Here is a 15000-nt window from a genome sequence, read left to right on the forward strand (position 1 = left end):
AACCTGAATCAGAGTCTAGGAGAGAGAGAATCCTGGTGTTCTAGGCTGTAGCAACCTGAATCAGGGTCTAGCAGAGAACCCTAGTGTTCTAGGCTGTAGCAACCTGAATCAGAGTCTAGGAGAGAGAGAATCCTGGTGTTCTAGGCTGTAGCAACCTGAACCAGGGTCTAGGAGAGGAACCCTGGTGTTAGGAACCTGAATCAGGGTCTAGGAGAGGAACCTGATGTTCTAGGCTGTAGGAACCTGAATCAGGGTCTAGGAGAGGAACCCAGGCGTTCTAAGCTGTAGGAACCTGAATCGGGGTCTAGGAGAGAACCCCTGTGTTCTCGGCTGTAGCAACCTGAATCAGGGTCTAGGAGAGAACCCTGGTGTTCTAGGCTGTAGCAACCTGAATCAGGGTCTAGGAGAGGAACCCTGGCGTTCTAAGCTGTAGGAACCTGAATCAGGGTCTAGGAGAGGAACCCTTGTGTTCTAGGCTGTAGGAACACACACCAGGGTCTAGAAGAGAACCCTTGTGTTCTAGGCTGTAGGAACCTGAACCAGGGTCTAGGAGAGGAACCCTGGTGTTCTAAGCTGTAGGAACCCACATCAGGGTCTAGGAGAGGAACCCTGGTGTTCTAGAACCAGGGTCTCCGGGAGAGAGACAGAGAGGAGAAGCGAAAGCGACAGGATCCAGGAAGGAATCCAAACTGTAGCCAAACACCTTAATTGTGATGCATTTCCCGAGCCCCTGTCTTCCATTGTGGGCGCTGTTCGCCTGCCATATGGTGTACCATGGAACATTTAACTTGTCAGATATAATGGATTGTCCTGGAAGCAGATTTTTGCTTTAAGCACTCGCCCCCGTCGTCACGTCCCTTTCGGGGGGCTGGAGCTGCCGGCTGTGGGGGTATGGGATCACGGAGCCCCCCCCGCCCCCCCCTCCTCCAGACACTGACCCACGTGCCGCATCCTCCTGGTCCAGCCGCCCGCACGGGCGTTACCGGAGCCGCTGGCCCCGGAAAAGAGCCCCCGTCACACGCAGTCTGCGTCCTCGGCGAGGATCCGGTAGCGGCAGCATCTTGGTCAAGGTTTTTTTTTCCGATGCTGCTGCACTTTCTGACTGGAAAACAACTTTTAGATTTTCTGATGAGAGACACACCTGACCTCTCACTTATCTATATATATATATATATAAATATAATTTTTTTACCACCCCCATTGCTGCATAAACTCTCTTGTCGTTTATTTTGTTTGTGTTAGGGAGATATTTCCAACTGTCAGGGATGCGTTACCCCCTCCCCCCCAAAAAAGTGTGTGTGTGTGTGTGTGTGTGCACACGTGTGTGTATGTGTGTGTTTCTATGCTACTAGCAGATTTGCTGAGGAGGTGCTGGTACTGGAGAGTGAGGGTCCGGTTCTGTGTTCTGGCCTCAGCCCGACCTGAGGGCCCCGTTACGAACACATCACCGCTGACGGGGGGGGGGGGGGGCGAGGTCTGGCCTCTCGCTGCTTCTGAGGGGCAGTCCGTTTCTCTGCACCCCGACACACACACACACACACACACACACACATACACACACACTCATTGGCGTCCAGCTTTATTATCGTCACTCACGCCATCTTCCACTCACGCTATCTTCGTTTTTTGTCTGGCTGGTTTTTGTCATGTTTGCTTTTTTTTGTCATGTTTGGTTTAATTTCCTCTTCTTGTTGTCATGTTGATTTCCGTGCCATCTATCCATTTCAAAGGCCTGCTTTGCCTTCCCCTTGAAATTCTCTAATAGAATTCCGTTAGGAAGTCGAGAGATGTTCCTCAGCTGTTGAACGAGAAGATTGAAGAAAGCAAAGATTGTCTAAGCGTCACTATCCGTTTCGGCACGAAGCTCTCACATTTCACGCACGCACGTCTCAAAAGCAACAACAACAGAACAAAAAAAAAACGGGGAAAATTTCACCACACATCTCTTCTGCATTTCACACTCCCGATCGCTACGGTCTTCAAAACAACAGCAGAACAGGGAAGTATTTTGAATCGAACCGAGGTGTTGACAAGGACAAGATGCCCCCCCCCCCCCTCCCCCCACACACACACCCACGCCTCCCCCAGCCCCCCCCCCCCCCCGAAAAAAAAGAGGAGAAAAAAAAAAGAGGTGGAATTCATTCTGGTGGTGTGGAGCCGTGTGATTAGCCTAATCAACGATGGCTGCCAAGCCTCTGAACCAGGGAGGACGAGGACGAGCTCCTGCCCGCTTGCCTCCACCTGGCGGGGGGTCCGCATCAGTCCGCCCTGCCCCCCACCTCGACCACTCCCCCTCCACCCTCCTCAACCCCACCAACACCACCTCCTAGCCCCCACCCCGACCACTCTATCTCCTGCCCCTCTTCAACCCCCCTCTCTACCCCACGTCACCCCTCTACCCCCTGTGGACTACCACCGCAAGCCCCCCCCCCCCTGATGTCCTTGGTGGGCTGTAGTCGAGTCCTGGCACGCCACCAAGGACAAGGATGGGGGTGGGGGTGGTGACTACCCGTTCCTTTCTCTATTAAGAGAGATACCCCCCCCTAGACTCACACTCTTCACCACCCACCAAAAAACTGGTGCCAACCGTTCCCCCAGCACTCCAACCTGGGGCGTCACCCAGAATGCAATTCAAGGTTTTCCTCGAAATATGCCTGTTACCCGTTGAACAAACGTAAACATACAATATTGAAATATTGCTGACTGCGCCTTTTTCAACCAAGCGCTCCACTACTACTGCATTCTGGGATTTTGAGGTCTCCGCGTCAGCTTTCGCCAAAGTGAGCGAGGGGAGACCGATTAATAACTCGCTCCACACCTACAAACTCTCCTCTGATGTGCGTGTGCGGTGTATCGTCCGGTTAGGGATGACACCCCCCCCTCCCCCCCAATGCCCCCCTCCCCCTCTTGAGAATTGGTGACGCGCGGCACGTTAGGGAGGGCGGGGCAAGGAGCAGAGAATGAGCCCGGCGCCGGTGGAAAACTTGGGCGGGCGTTTTTTTTGCCTGGGCGGCTGGACAGGCTGGAGGAGGGGGGGGTGGGTGGGGGGGGGGGCGGTGGGGGGGATGCTGTGGCTCCCCAGCAGCTGCAGCCTCCCCTGTCTCCAGCTGTTTCTGACGAATCACCTGCTCTCACAGCACAAAGCCACAACAGCCCCCCCCCCTCCTCCTCCTCCTCCTCCTCGGCCAGCTCAGTAATTATAGAAGACGAGGGGGAGGCTGGCTGTGTGTGTGTGTATGTGTGTGGGGGGGGGGGGGGTCCATTAGGCTCTCCCCAGATTAGAAAAAAGGGAGTATTTGCATATGAAACCCAGGGAAGGTTTTTGGTTGGACAGGATGTTTACTTCTGGCTGGTTTATATGTCTTTTCATTGCATCAGCCTCATAATAAACCAGTGGACCTGATAATGATACTGAAGGTTTTATTTATTTATTCACAGTCTATAGTTTGCTGCTCTCATTAGCAGTCTGGTCTATTAAGTTTCGATTTGTACGGTAACTTTCGTTCTCCGTGCGTCTATTTTAATCGTGGCGAGTCGCCGACTTCCTACTTCCTGTTCTGTAGTCCTGGAGACTTGGACCCCCCCCGAGAGGATTGGTTTCCATGTCATCAGATGGTTAAGAGCCACTCATTTTCCACACGCGTGCACACACACACACACACACACACACACACACACACACACACACACACACACACACACACACACACGCGGTAGTAGAGGACGAACACAGAGCGACGCCAAGTGTTACTCTTGGCAGCTCCTCAGTGGAGGAGATGTAGACAAAGGTGAGTAGGAGGAGGGAGGAGGAGGGAGGGAGGGAGGAGGAGGAAGAGGGGGGGGGGGGCATGTATTCAACACTGTTCAGCCGACGCCCACTGTGGAGCCACGGCCATCCGCTAGCGCCCGGGGTGAGAGGGCCGAGCGAGCACGTGTTACATCAGTGTCGAGTTAACACCACATCTGCAAGACTGTTAGGTCTCGCTACCCACGGTACGTCTCTGTCAGAGACAACTGCTGTTTCTTCAGTTTTATTTTGGACTTCCTCCCTTCCCCCAAAAAGTAACGCTGGGGTGTTGAGCTGTACAGTAACCGCTACTTAATAAAAACTTGGGGAATAGCTATTAATTGTGGTCAAGTTCAATTGTTTGGGTTCCACACGAGCGGGCCGGTTCCTGACAGTGATGGAGGAAGTCATCCAGCCCGGCGGCCGACAGTGCCAGCTCTCCACAAAGACGTTCCGCTAATTGCCTGCGTGTCCCTCATCTGAAGTTTAACGTTCCTCCCCCCCCCCCCCGCGTGAAACAGGTGCGGGACGGAACACCTGTGCGCGCAGCTAGCCGGGCCGACGCGCTTGCGACGCTCCTCTCTCAGCTGTTTGTCCTCCGGTCGAACGCGTCGGCGTGTCGTTTCGTTTCATCGCGTGGGGAGGGTCGCGGAGGATTTGGCGGTGTGCGAGGCCGTGGAGGGGGAGGGGCTGCGGGGGGGGCGAGGGAGCGCGCGCCGCCGCCGAGAGACGACGACGCGTGAGAGGCGGAGAGCAGGAGAGGTGAGGAGAGATCAGAGGTCGTGTGTGTGTGTGTGTGTGGGGGGGGGGGGGGTCGGAGGTCACGTGGCCGGGAGCTCGTCACGTCCAGGGCAGCTTTCAGCGGGAGGGTTTGATGAGGACCGGACCCTCCCGGACCCCCCCTCTTCCCGTTCTGATAGCACCAGACCCCTCCATCTCTACCGGGTCAGTGTATGAGTGGGATCTTTAATACCGCCCCCCCTCCCCACACACACACACACACACACACTCTCTCTCTCTCTCTCTCTCTCTCTCTCTCTCTCTCTCTCTCTCTCTCTCTCACCAGCTCTCCCTTCCACCTCTCCATCCCCACCTCCAGGGCCGGGGGCTGGTATTTCGACGGGGCTTTCCCCGACAGCGGCTCCCCCTTCCTGGGTAGGCAGCGGCGGGGTGGGGTGAGGGGTCGGCCCGGCGGTGACGACAGTCAGAGAACGCGGGATGCCCCCCCCGGCGGCCTCAGACCGCCCCCCCCGGACGCCCCCGGGGGCAGCAGCTGCCAGTCTCTGTCCCTCCACACCCGCCCCCCCCCGGAAAACGCCCCCCCCTCTCTGGAAGGGCAGAGCAGCCCGCTGCATGCCAGACGGACACAGACGGGCTCTCAGGCCACTTCGCCCAGAGGCGGGGCCTCTTCATGGCTTTGGCTCCGTAGCTGCTCTGTTGGGAGTGCGGTGTCAGTTGTCAGTGGAGGATAAAAAAAAAAACTAGACTTACCTGTAGAGTAAGGACATTGTGTGACGGATGTACATTTGTGAGAAAGCGTAACTAACAGATTCTGTGATGTATACCCAAAACATTCGCAGCGCTCTAGTCAATTGGTCCATACGCATGGATAATATGAGACATTATCCTCCGCTAATATGAAACGCTACGCCCGCTCTCTCTGCCTCTGCAGTCGTGAATCGTTTCACCGCCACTCCTTCCCCCAAACATAAGTGACGAATATGTTAAATCCACCTAAGAGCCTTTTGTTGTCCTCGTACGTTCACATCACAATTCACGAACACAATTTGTAGCCTTTGTAGCGTTCCTCCATTGTTTACTCTCGAACTAAATTGTGTTGCATCAATAATAGCTTTGACTAAGATTTGTGTCTTAAGTAATCCCGAATGTTGTCATAAAAGGGTTTTTTGTACTTTTTTTTGTCTCATGAGCGTAATTGACTATGTTGTTCATTTGTTTAGGCTTTAGTGGCTTCAGAACACATGCATAATGCCTCATGCATATCTCCTACAGCTATTGTGTCTCAGGTATTGTGACAACGTTACCCAAATCCTTCAGACAAAGACAGTAAATGCAAATATGAAAGAATGCAAGTGCAGGCATTCCTTATTCAATGCCTGCATGTAGAAACAAACAAACAAACAAAAACAACCCCACCACAAACAATGACAATAAAACAAACCCAAAAAAGAAATGTAATGTTCACATTCAAAGCAGGTTTCAGGGGGGGGTTATGATCAGATCAGAAGAGATGAAGAGGGGATTGATAAATATATAAAAGCACATAAACACGCCCCAGACCCAGACCAAAGTATGCCATGCCTGGGAAAAACAGAGAAGATTTGAGCTCTAATGCCATCCTTATGCGTCTTTTAGTACTTCTAGCCATAGGGCTTGGCAGTGCCACCATTGTCACCGAGCCAACAAAAATCTGCAGTGCCTGCCGCATTTCACAACCCGGGTTTTGTCTGAAACTGGTTCGCCGCAGAGACACAGAACCTGCTCCTAAAGACGCTTACTTCATGTGTAGAAATGTTTTTACAGTCACTTTGGCAAAAATAAACATTGAAAAACATTAAAATCTTACAGCAAAGCCTTATATCAACACTGCCAAGCTCTGCTCTTTGTGTGGATGCCTTACTGTAGTAGCATTTTACCGTCGTCACGTGTGCGTTTTAGGTGCATTTGCATTTGGAATTACATTTTTCGTTTTCGTATTGGTATACATGTTGTGTTGTGTTTGTCTTGTTGTTTTTTTTTTTATTGATTCCGAGGTGGGGGAGGGGGCTGGATAATGGAGGCTGTTTTGCATCGGGGAGCCTGCCTAGAATGCAATCAAGCGCATTCAAAAGAACTTAACAAGTGCACAGCTCCCGTTAGGCTGCCACTGAATTTTAATTCCCTGGATTTTATCCCGACTATCGCCTATCAATAGCTTTTCACAGAAACATACCGCAGGGCCTCCAATCACAAAACAAATTTATTGGAGCTGTAAAGCTGACAATTACTGGTGAATTTATGCTCCTCAGGTCACTGTCGGGACATGTTGGTATTAATCTGTCTTTTGATACATTCATCCAGCTCATTGCGCAGAAATCAATGTCTGTCTGGGATTTTCAGATAGTTGCTCACTTACCAACATGTAAAATAATTTTGTCTGCAACAAGCAAATCATTCCCCAAGTAGAGACAATGTCATTTTCTATGCGGTGTATTTTTTGTTTATTGGGTCTGTGTGTTGTGAAGCCAAATCCCTATGGCCTCAGTGGCTTCCCTCAGTACCTTTTAGACTTGGTCGGGAGTTCTGGAACCATGCCCATTGATGTCATGGAAACACTTGAATTGCAAAGAATGATTCATGTCTGCTCAGTTCAACCATCCTCCCCCACATAAAACAGGAGTAGATGGTTTAACCCTTCCCACAATCCCTCTCTATCTCGCCGGTCTGGGACCATCATTATGTGGGATGCACCTTTTTTTGTTTGAGAAAACATTGCATGCACAACTTCAGATACATTATCTAAATGTTACATTTTCAGAAAAAGGCCTCGTCCATGAGAGAAATAGCCTTGAGAATAGAAGAATGTATATCGAGTTAAGAAAAGACTTGGGTTCTATTCAATCTGACCTAACAACCAGGTACTGGAATACATGTGTAAAAGATACGTTGGTTGGAGTGCCACTCCAGGACCGTGGAAGCGCGTCTGTTAGGAAAGCTGGGAGAGTGAACTTGTTATTCTGTTGGTCCAGGTGACGCTGCACAGAGACACAGTGTCTCAACAAGATGGTTCTTCACCAAGCGCCCTCACCAGGGCCTTATCTTTCTCATCATCAAGACGTTTGACTTACTGTCAGTTGCTTCATCCCTGGTTTTACCCTTTCAACTAGAAAATAAGAAAAAAAAAAACATTTTCTCATCATACACATGCAGGCGGTTTATGTTATTATCACACTGAAAATGTTATATTATGTTATAGATTCCAATTGATGTAATGAATCTTTTAAAGTCATATTCAGTTATCTTTTCTTTAAAAAAAACAAAACACAATTTTGCCTTTTCCTTTTTTCCGAATATTGTAAATTGAGAGGGCGCTTATCGTTGCACAGAGAAAATACTGCCAGCAGTTTCCTGACATTCACATTACACTCACAGCGTTTTTTTTATCCAGAGCAATCTGCTTACTGTAAATATCGTTCTTTTTGTTTGTTCTGGCATTTTTACTATGCAAGCTTTCAGAAGACCTTGAGATTGTTGTCATTGTTATTTTTTAATTAGCCAGTATTTATGCTGTCGAAAGCATCCACCCACAAGTTCCCTTAACTTATATTTCAACAACTTTACTGCAGGTTGTTTTATTTATCTTTATGTTGATTTTCAGCTACATTTTGCAGCTACAAGCATTCAGTCTGATTAACAGTCTCTGAACATCTTACACATGAAGCACACATTCTCAGGCATTCCCTCTTAGGAAGAGTACTGTATGTTTCTCAGTTTGAAACATTGATTCATTGGCATTCTGATTTAGAAATACAATATTTAGTGGTTTTTATATTGGGTCACCGGTTTACAAATATATTGAAGATACATTTTATTTGAGTGATACATCAATGAACACACTATGTAAACATGTTCATTGCTACAGTTATTTTAATCATTGGAAAATAGGATGATTTTGTGTATTTTTGAGTAGTTAAAATCATGCTTTACAGTAAATAATTAAATGTTAATGTATTATATTTTCAAACCAAGTCCTAGATTTTTTTTGTTAATCCATTAATCAATTAATTGACAAAACTGTTAAATTTTTTAATTTTTAGATTGAACTGTTCATAAAGAAAAGTTGTTATATGTCAATTTGAATTTCTGCACCCAACAAACCAGACAGACAGTTTTGACCTATTTGTCCGGTGTTGACCACACGGTGTTGTCCTCAGAAAGTGTCGTCCGTTCCACGGCGTTGTCCACAGAAGGAGTTTTCCATTCCTCTGCTGTCACAGCCTCTCAGAGAGCCGCATTCTCCGGGACATGGCGAGGCAGCAGCTTCTTGGCGGGCTGCAGTGCATCACAGTGTCATACCTCTGGAAGTGGAGGATCTTGGCTGTGGAGGGCGTCCTTAGCCTAACCCCAGGCAGACAGGCAGACAGGATCACACGCCGCTGCCTCACACCCCAGGATGCTTTGGGGCACCGTGGGGGACCGTGGGGGACAGGCACATCAAACACTTTAATGGGATTAAGAGCAGGGAAGTTCACACACACAGGAACAAGTAGGAAGCGTTCAATATTTGTATTCATGTTTGGAGAAAAGAGAGAAAAATAAATAACCATTTGCAGCTTAATTTTCATGAGAAATTGCCTGTCAAGAGATATCATTTTAGGGAATGATATTTCTTAATGGGATCCCTCTCATGACAGGCGGTCTTTCTGCCGCCTAATAAGAACATTATTGTTTGATCATAGTGATTTAGTGTTTTTCATATTTCTCACAAACATTGCTCTCTAGTATAAAGTAAACTAATCATTTCGCGTCAGGACTGACAATAGGATAGAGCACAGTCTTTGACAACTGTCATATTTCCCGTGCACTTCCAATTGGTTTTTCCCCTCCCTGGGAAACCGGCAGCCTAGTCGAGCCCCCCGTCCCCCCCGTCCTCCAGGCGCTGTGGACATCATGTGGGTTCGTCTCTGGGGGTCCGAGTCAGCTGGTGGACTGGCAAGACGGAGGTTAGCACAATGGTGCGCTGGCAGGACTCAGCTGACAGGCAGGAAGGGAAAAGCTCTCTCTCTCTCTCTCTCTCTCTCCGCCGGGGAACACTCGTTCATGGCGTGTATTGTAAGCTGGGTTATTCACCCACTGCGTGTGTGTCATGTTAGCTGAATACTGGGGATAATACGATAGAAAGATGACTTGTATTACTGTCTTAACTTCAGAAATATGTAAACATGAGTAGTCTAAACGGTTAATTTTCAGTAATTCATTTCCAGTTTTGTTTTACAAATGCCGATTTTATTTGAAATTGATTATCTCGTTTACACATCTGAAAGTTGAAAGCTCAACAATGAAACACAATCAATAGCTTACACTTTTTTTTTTTGCCCTAATTTCCGTAAAGTTTTCAATGTGAGAGCTGGCAAAACACCACTGTGTAACCACTACAGTACATTGCACTCAGTAATGGAGTTCATTTCCATTTCCTGACTTCCAGTTTGGTGGATTGTGGGATTTGGTGTACTGGTGAGAGGCCCAGTAACGCTGCAGCTAAATGCCTTGAGAAGCCGTTGAAAGAAAACCAAACCGACAATTAAAACGAATAACCCACAAAGGGCCAGGTTCCCTTTTCTCATCCGGTTTCGAACGTGAAGTAGCTCGTTAGATTTCCACCTCTCCCTCATACTCCGATGGAAATATGGTTAATGTGGCATGACAAGAATAACACGTCGAAATAGTTCACTAAGAATGTATTTTGCTGGACCTCATGGTCGCACTAAGCTTTACTCATGTATTACTAATTTCCTATGGCAGATCTGTGACAGGATGTACGATATGGTACGACAGGGGTCATGACCTCTTGGGGTCATGACCTCTTGCCTCACCCTTTCAAGCCTGCTTGTTCTCTGCTCTTGTAATTCCAGTCTCTAAATCCTTAGGTACTCGTACAACTAAATTAAAATTCCGGGGATTTTGTGTGTGTGTGTGTGTGTGTGTGTGTGTGTGTGTGTGTGTGTGTGTGTGTGTGTGTATGTGTGTGTGTGTATGTGTGTGTGTGTGTGTGAAGCGTGTGTGAAGCGTGCTCTCCGATGCTTAGAAGAGCAGGGGTTTTGAAAGGTCAGAAGATCATTGGTTGTGTAACATGGCCTCGCCACAACTAAGACAAGATTGCAGATTTAAACATTACAGAGCTGTATGCTGCATTCTCACGAGTTTTATAGAACAGATTTTTTTTTGTCTCAGGAGAATTATGCAGATTTCAGAACAGAAGTAGTGTTTTGTAAGGCTATTGAGCGGTTGGAACGACAGTATAGGGGATATAGTTGTCACAAGGTAGAGTTATGCGGAGTCAAATCAGATGGGTTTTGAGTAGTCAAAGCATTAACATGCCCACGTACTGAGTCCCTGCACATATGCGCACATTTTTGTATGTGCGCATGCACGTCAACGTACACGTGGGCATTTTGTACATGCATACGTGTGTATCCTGCGCGTCGTTGAATGTGTACGCGTGGGCGTCTTTGTGTGTGAGTGCCAAGGTAGCGCAGCTGGCAGTTGTCCTGCGATGCCGAGTGGCAGCGAGAAATCCTGCCTTCCATGGTCCGGTACCGGCCCGTAATTACCATCTAATATGGGAGCGCCAGGGCCTTTGTTGAGCACCGGAGTGCTCAATCCCATTCACATTTGGATACACTCTTTTGATTCTCTCTCCAAATGTACCTGGTGGGGGATTTCGACCTGGTTTTCCATTCACTAAGCCCACACACTAGTCAGATGACAACATTTGGGCCGTACAACGCATCACTTAAAAGCATCTCTATGACATAAAGCTCCCAACACACAGTCCTTTACTGTATATCGGCTTCAATGTTGCAGATCCATCTTGTCCTGTTTTGTGTTTTGTTAATATTTTAGACCTGTGATTCAATTGTGTGAAACTAATGGTTGTGGATTTCTTGTTGCTGCTTTTGTTTTTAGACAAAGCACAGTATTTTTCACTGATCAGATGGAATTGATGGACATAAAGTATGATTAGTTAAAAGATTTGCTGAAAATGAAAGACAATTAGATTGCAGATTGTATACATCAAAAAGTAGGCTGTCTATGTGTGGCTCTACATGATGCCATATGTCTGTTTGGTTTTATAACAAGTGCTTGGAGTCGAATGCTAACTCAAACATTATACTCTAGCTGCAGACTTGACAGCAGAGATCTGATTGATGGGATGTTGAACTGTTTTTGTCCTTGGATATGTGCTACAGTTGGTTGGCTCACAAGAAAACAGAAGCATCATTATAATAGTTTGTACAGGCGTAAGTGGCATTCTCGTAAAAAAAAGAAGAAGAAAAAAAAGCTTGATTTCCTGTCAGTTTGAGAAGAGAATAGTTCAATTCTAATGTTTCCTTCTCTTCTTCTCAGCAGGTAAAACAGACAGAGGATCCTATTCATATGGGAGAGACTCTACCCCTCATGGCTGCCATCAGGTAAACATAAACACATATCAGTCTGCCATCAGGTAAACATAAACACATATCAGTCAATCAACACCACACTGACCCACACAGCCCAAGATTACAACACTTTTATGGAAGGACATTTAGATATATTTTGTCCGGTAGATTATGTTTTTGCTCACTGTTTAGATCCTTCAGTATTAAGTTTGGTTATTTAGTTTTGTAGAACAGATTTTTTGAAATGTTACTCTAAATATTTTAATAGATAGTTCCATCGCCAAACATCTCAAGCTAACAGTATGTTTGCCTAGCAGCAGCTGATGACAACAAGTGGTTTCACTAATCAGCATCTTCAATGGGACTTTGTTTTGGTGCGGACTTGTCCTGTAATCTCTACCCCAGCACAGTCTAGTGTGTTAATTTGAATGCGCACATTGATAATTAAGAGACACGTGTTACTTTTTCATATTGCAACCGAAATCAAGCAATTTCACCTTATAATTTACTATCTTGCATACTTTTTAAAATGACAGTGATTATTCTTTATATTATTTATTTGATATGGGGAAATAGGTATCTCACAAGTCTCTGTGGAAGTATAGGCTCACACGTGTGGTGCCTGTTCAACATTACAAGGTGACAAAGGAACGTCTGCTCTACTACACCCTTTTCATTTGACGAAGGCCAAGATGGCTGAATTGGTGCTTTGGTGCTTAACACATGCCTCTGGATAAAGAGATGGAGGTGCTACAGATGATACTCATCTGAGAACAATCTTCCGACTGCTGCCATTACAGGAATAGATAATAGGCATAAATAGGACAGAAATAGAGTGAAAGTGTAGTTGATTGACAGAATACAAAATTGGGGAATCTTTTTTTCGGGTGGTTCAATGAGCCTCGAAAATGAATATAGTTCGAGAGGAGGTCTGTATTCAACTCAGAGTGTTAGATTTGTATCGTGGATTGTGCTTTTTTAGCTTTAAGGGGCGATGGGGTGAAATTGAAAGCTGCTTTTTCTCTGCGACAGAGAGAGCAGCCTCTCTGACGGTCCTCATCCCACGGCCTCGTCCCCGGCCTCGCTCCCTCAGTTCTACACATCTAACCAGTACGAGGCTCACACACACACATTCCACACGCACATATCTGGGTATCTGTATGAACTCGTCAACACTGTAAACGAGGGAAACCTCAGTGCTTTACGAGTATAAATAAAGGTTTGAAAGGAAATGAAACACGCTGGACATCGTTGTCTTTCAGCGTGGCGCACGGCAAGTGGGCCAGTTCCATAATGGATACACGCCGGATCCAGGAGCACGTTGCTGTAGGCTCTTGTGTACTCCACAGCATTGAATGTTCACTAGTCACTCTCCTTAACGGCTTAAATGCTGTAGATCTGCTTGATCTAATACGAACCTATCTTTGGTGTTATGGTTTTAAACATGGTCTCTGGGCCAAGACGCCAGCAACGACGGCCTCTGAGTGGGACTAGCGAGACCGGAAAGTATCGCACGCCAGGGAGGTGCACACAGCGGTCTCCCCGATACGAAAAGCTAGAGAGACATTCTATCTGACTTCTGGCGTCCGTAGCAGCCGCGGTCGCCTCGGCGCGCCTTTTGTCATGTTGCCAAACACAGGGTCACCTGCGGAAGAAGCATTCGGCCGCCTCGCAGAAAAGTCACCGCTCGCCTTACCTCACCCGGGCGCCTCTGGCCGATTTACGTCTGAATGGCGAGCCGCCGCCGCCGCCGTTGTTCACAAATCTCTTTACCTCCAGCGTAGAGGTCGGATCTGCCCGTGGCTAATAGGCCTCTTTGTGTCCAGGGCCTGATGGCGACCGCGGCAGAATCGCCACGCTCTGATTTATTGTTCGGTTCGTTTCCTGGCGGCGTGCCGAGCCCAGCCAACCAGCAGGAAGAACAGTCTGCATAAGCAGAACCCCCCCCACACACACACACACACAACCCCCCCCCCCCCCCGAACCCTGATAGTACAAGAGGGGAGAGAGATACACACACACACACACACACTCTCACCCAGACTAAAATATGCCTTCATTTCTATTATCTCTCCAGAAATCAGTTGTGGGCCTCTGCCCAAGCTGAGGCAGCACTTGCAGTGATTCGGTGAAGCAAACGCACCCCCCCACCCTCCACCCCACCCCCCCCCCCCACCCCCACCCCCCGACCGGCCGAGTCCACTCCCCCGAAAGCGCTCAGGGCCCCATTCTGAACCCCTGACAGCACGCGGAGGGGGCCGAGGGCGAGCGTTTACCTATCAAAGCGTGTGACGGATTCTCCGGGGCCGGATGCCAGCCCGCTATGTAAAGTATGCTGGAATGAAGAGGTGTTCGTTCCCAGCCGAGGTTTACGGTCGCAGCCAAGTTCAGGGGAGGTGGAGTTAGCGCTTGGCTGCTCCCGCGGCGCGACGCGTTCTAACACCGATACCAACGTGCCTTCCTCCGCCGCGCCGCGCGGAGCCGACAGCCGATAGGCCGGTACGGCAGGGGGAGAAGACTTTCGCTCCGAGACACGCAGAGAGACAAAGCGTTTGCGGTTGCTTTTTATAATCAGCGTTTACACACACACACACAAAAAAGAAGTAAATGTTTTGTTTGCAAATAACACTTAAAGTTGCCCCGACTAGTGTTGCTGCTGCTTCCAGTGGCTTGGCTACAGCACCAGGGGACATCCACCAGTCAGATTAATGGACCAGACCTCTGCATCAAAACTGTACTGTAGGCTACTTGTTTAATCACTCTTGCCCCCGGAACACACAAAGACCAAAATAACCAAACTAAGTTTATTTTATTTATTTTAAATTTTCTGCTTGGGCATGAAATTCTGTAATTTGAATAAATTTTTGTTTACTTCAACTCCAGGGAGTTGTTGCCTAAAAAAAAAAAGTTGCAACCTACTTCTAGTTGACTAAATCTGACCTGTATAGCAGTGCTTACCTTAATATAGCAGGCACACGGTTTAGATTGAATTCGTTGACCTCCCTGCTGCCACCAAAGGTCAGTGGTGTGAGTGAATTCTCGCGGTAGATTCCC

At 47.8% G+C, this 15000-nt stretch overlaps 1 protein-coding gene across 1 annotated transcript in view; it reads left to right on the plus strand.

Moving 5' to 3' along the window:
* tcf4 (transcription factor 4) overlaps nt 1-15000 on the plus strand; it is a gene marked incomplete at both ends in the record, with an annotated part of 150076 nt that overhangs the window by 57976 nt on the left and 77100 nt on the right. Inside the window, one exon of the mRNA XM_084442717.1 lies at nt 11918-11979. Within this exon, the coding sequence (XP_084298843.1) occupies nt 11918-11979 (62 nt within the window). The remainder of the gene's footprint in view (nt 1-11917; nt 11980-15000) is intronic.

Source organism: Borostomias antarcticus (genome assembly GCF_949987555.1).
Source record: "Borostomias antarcticus genome assembly, chromosome: 8".
NCBI lineage: Eukaryota > Metazoa > Chordata > Actinopteri > Stomiiformes > Stomiidae > Borostomias > Borostomias antarcticus.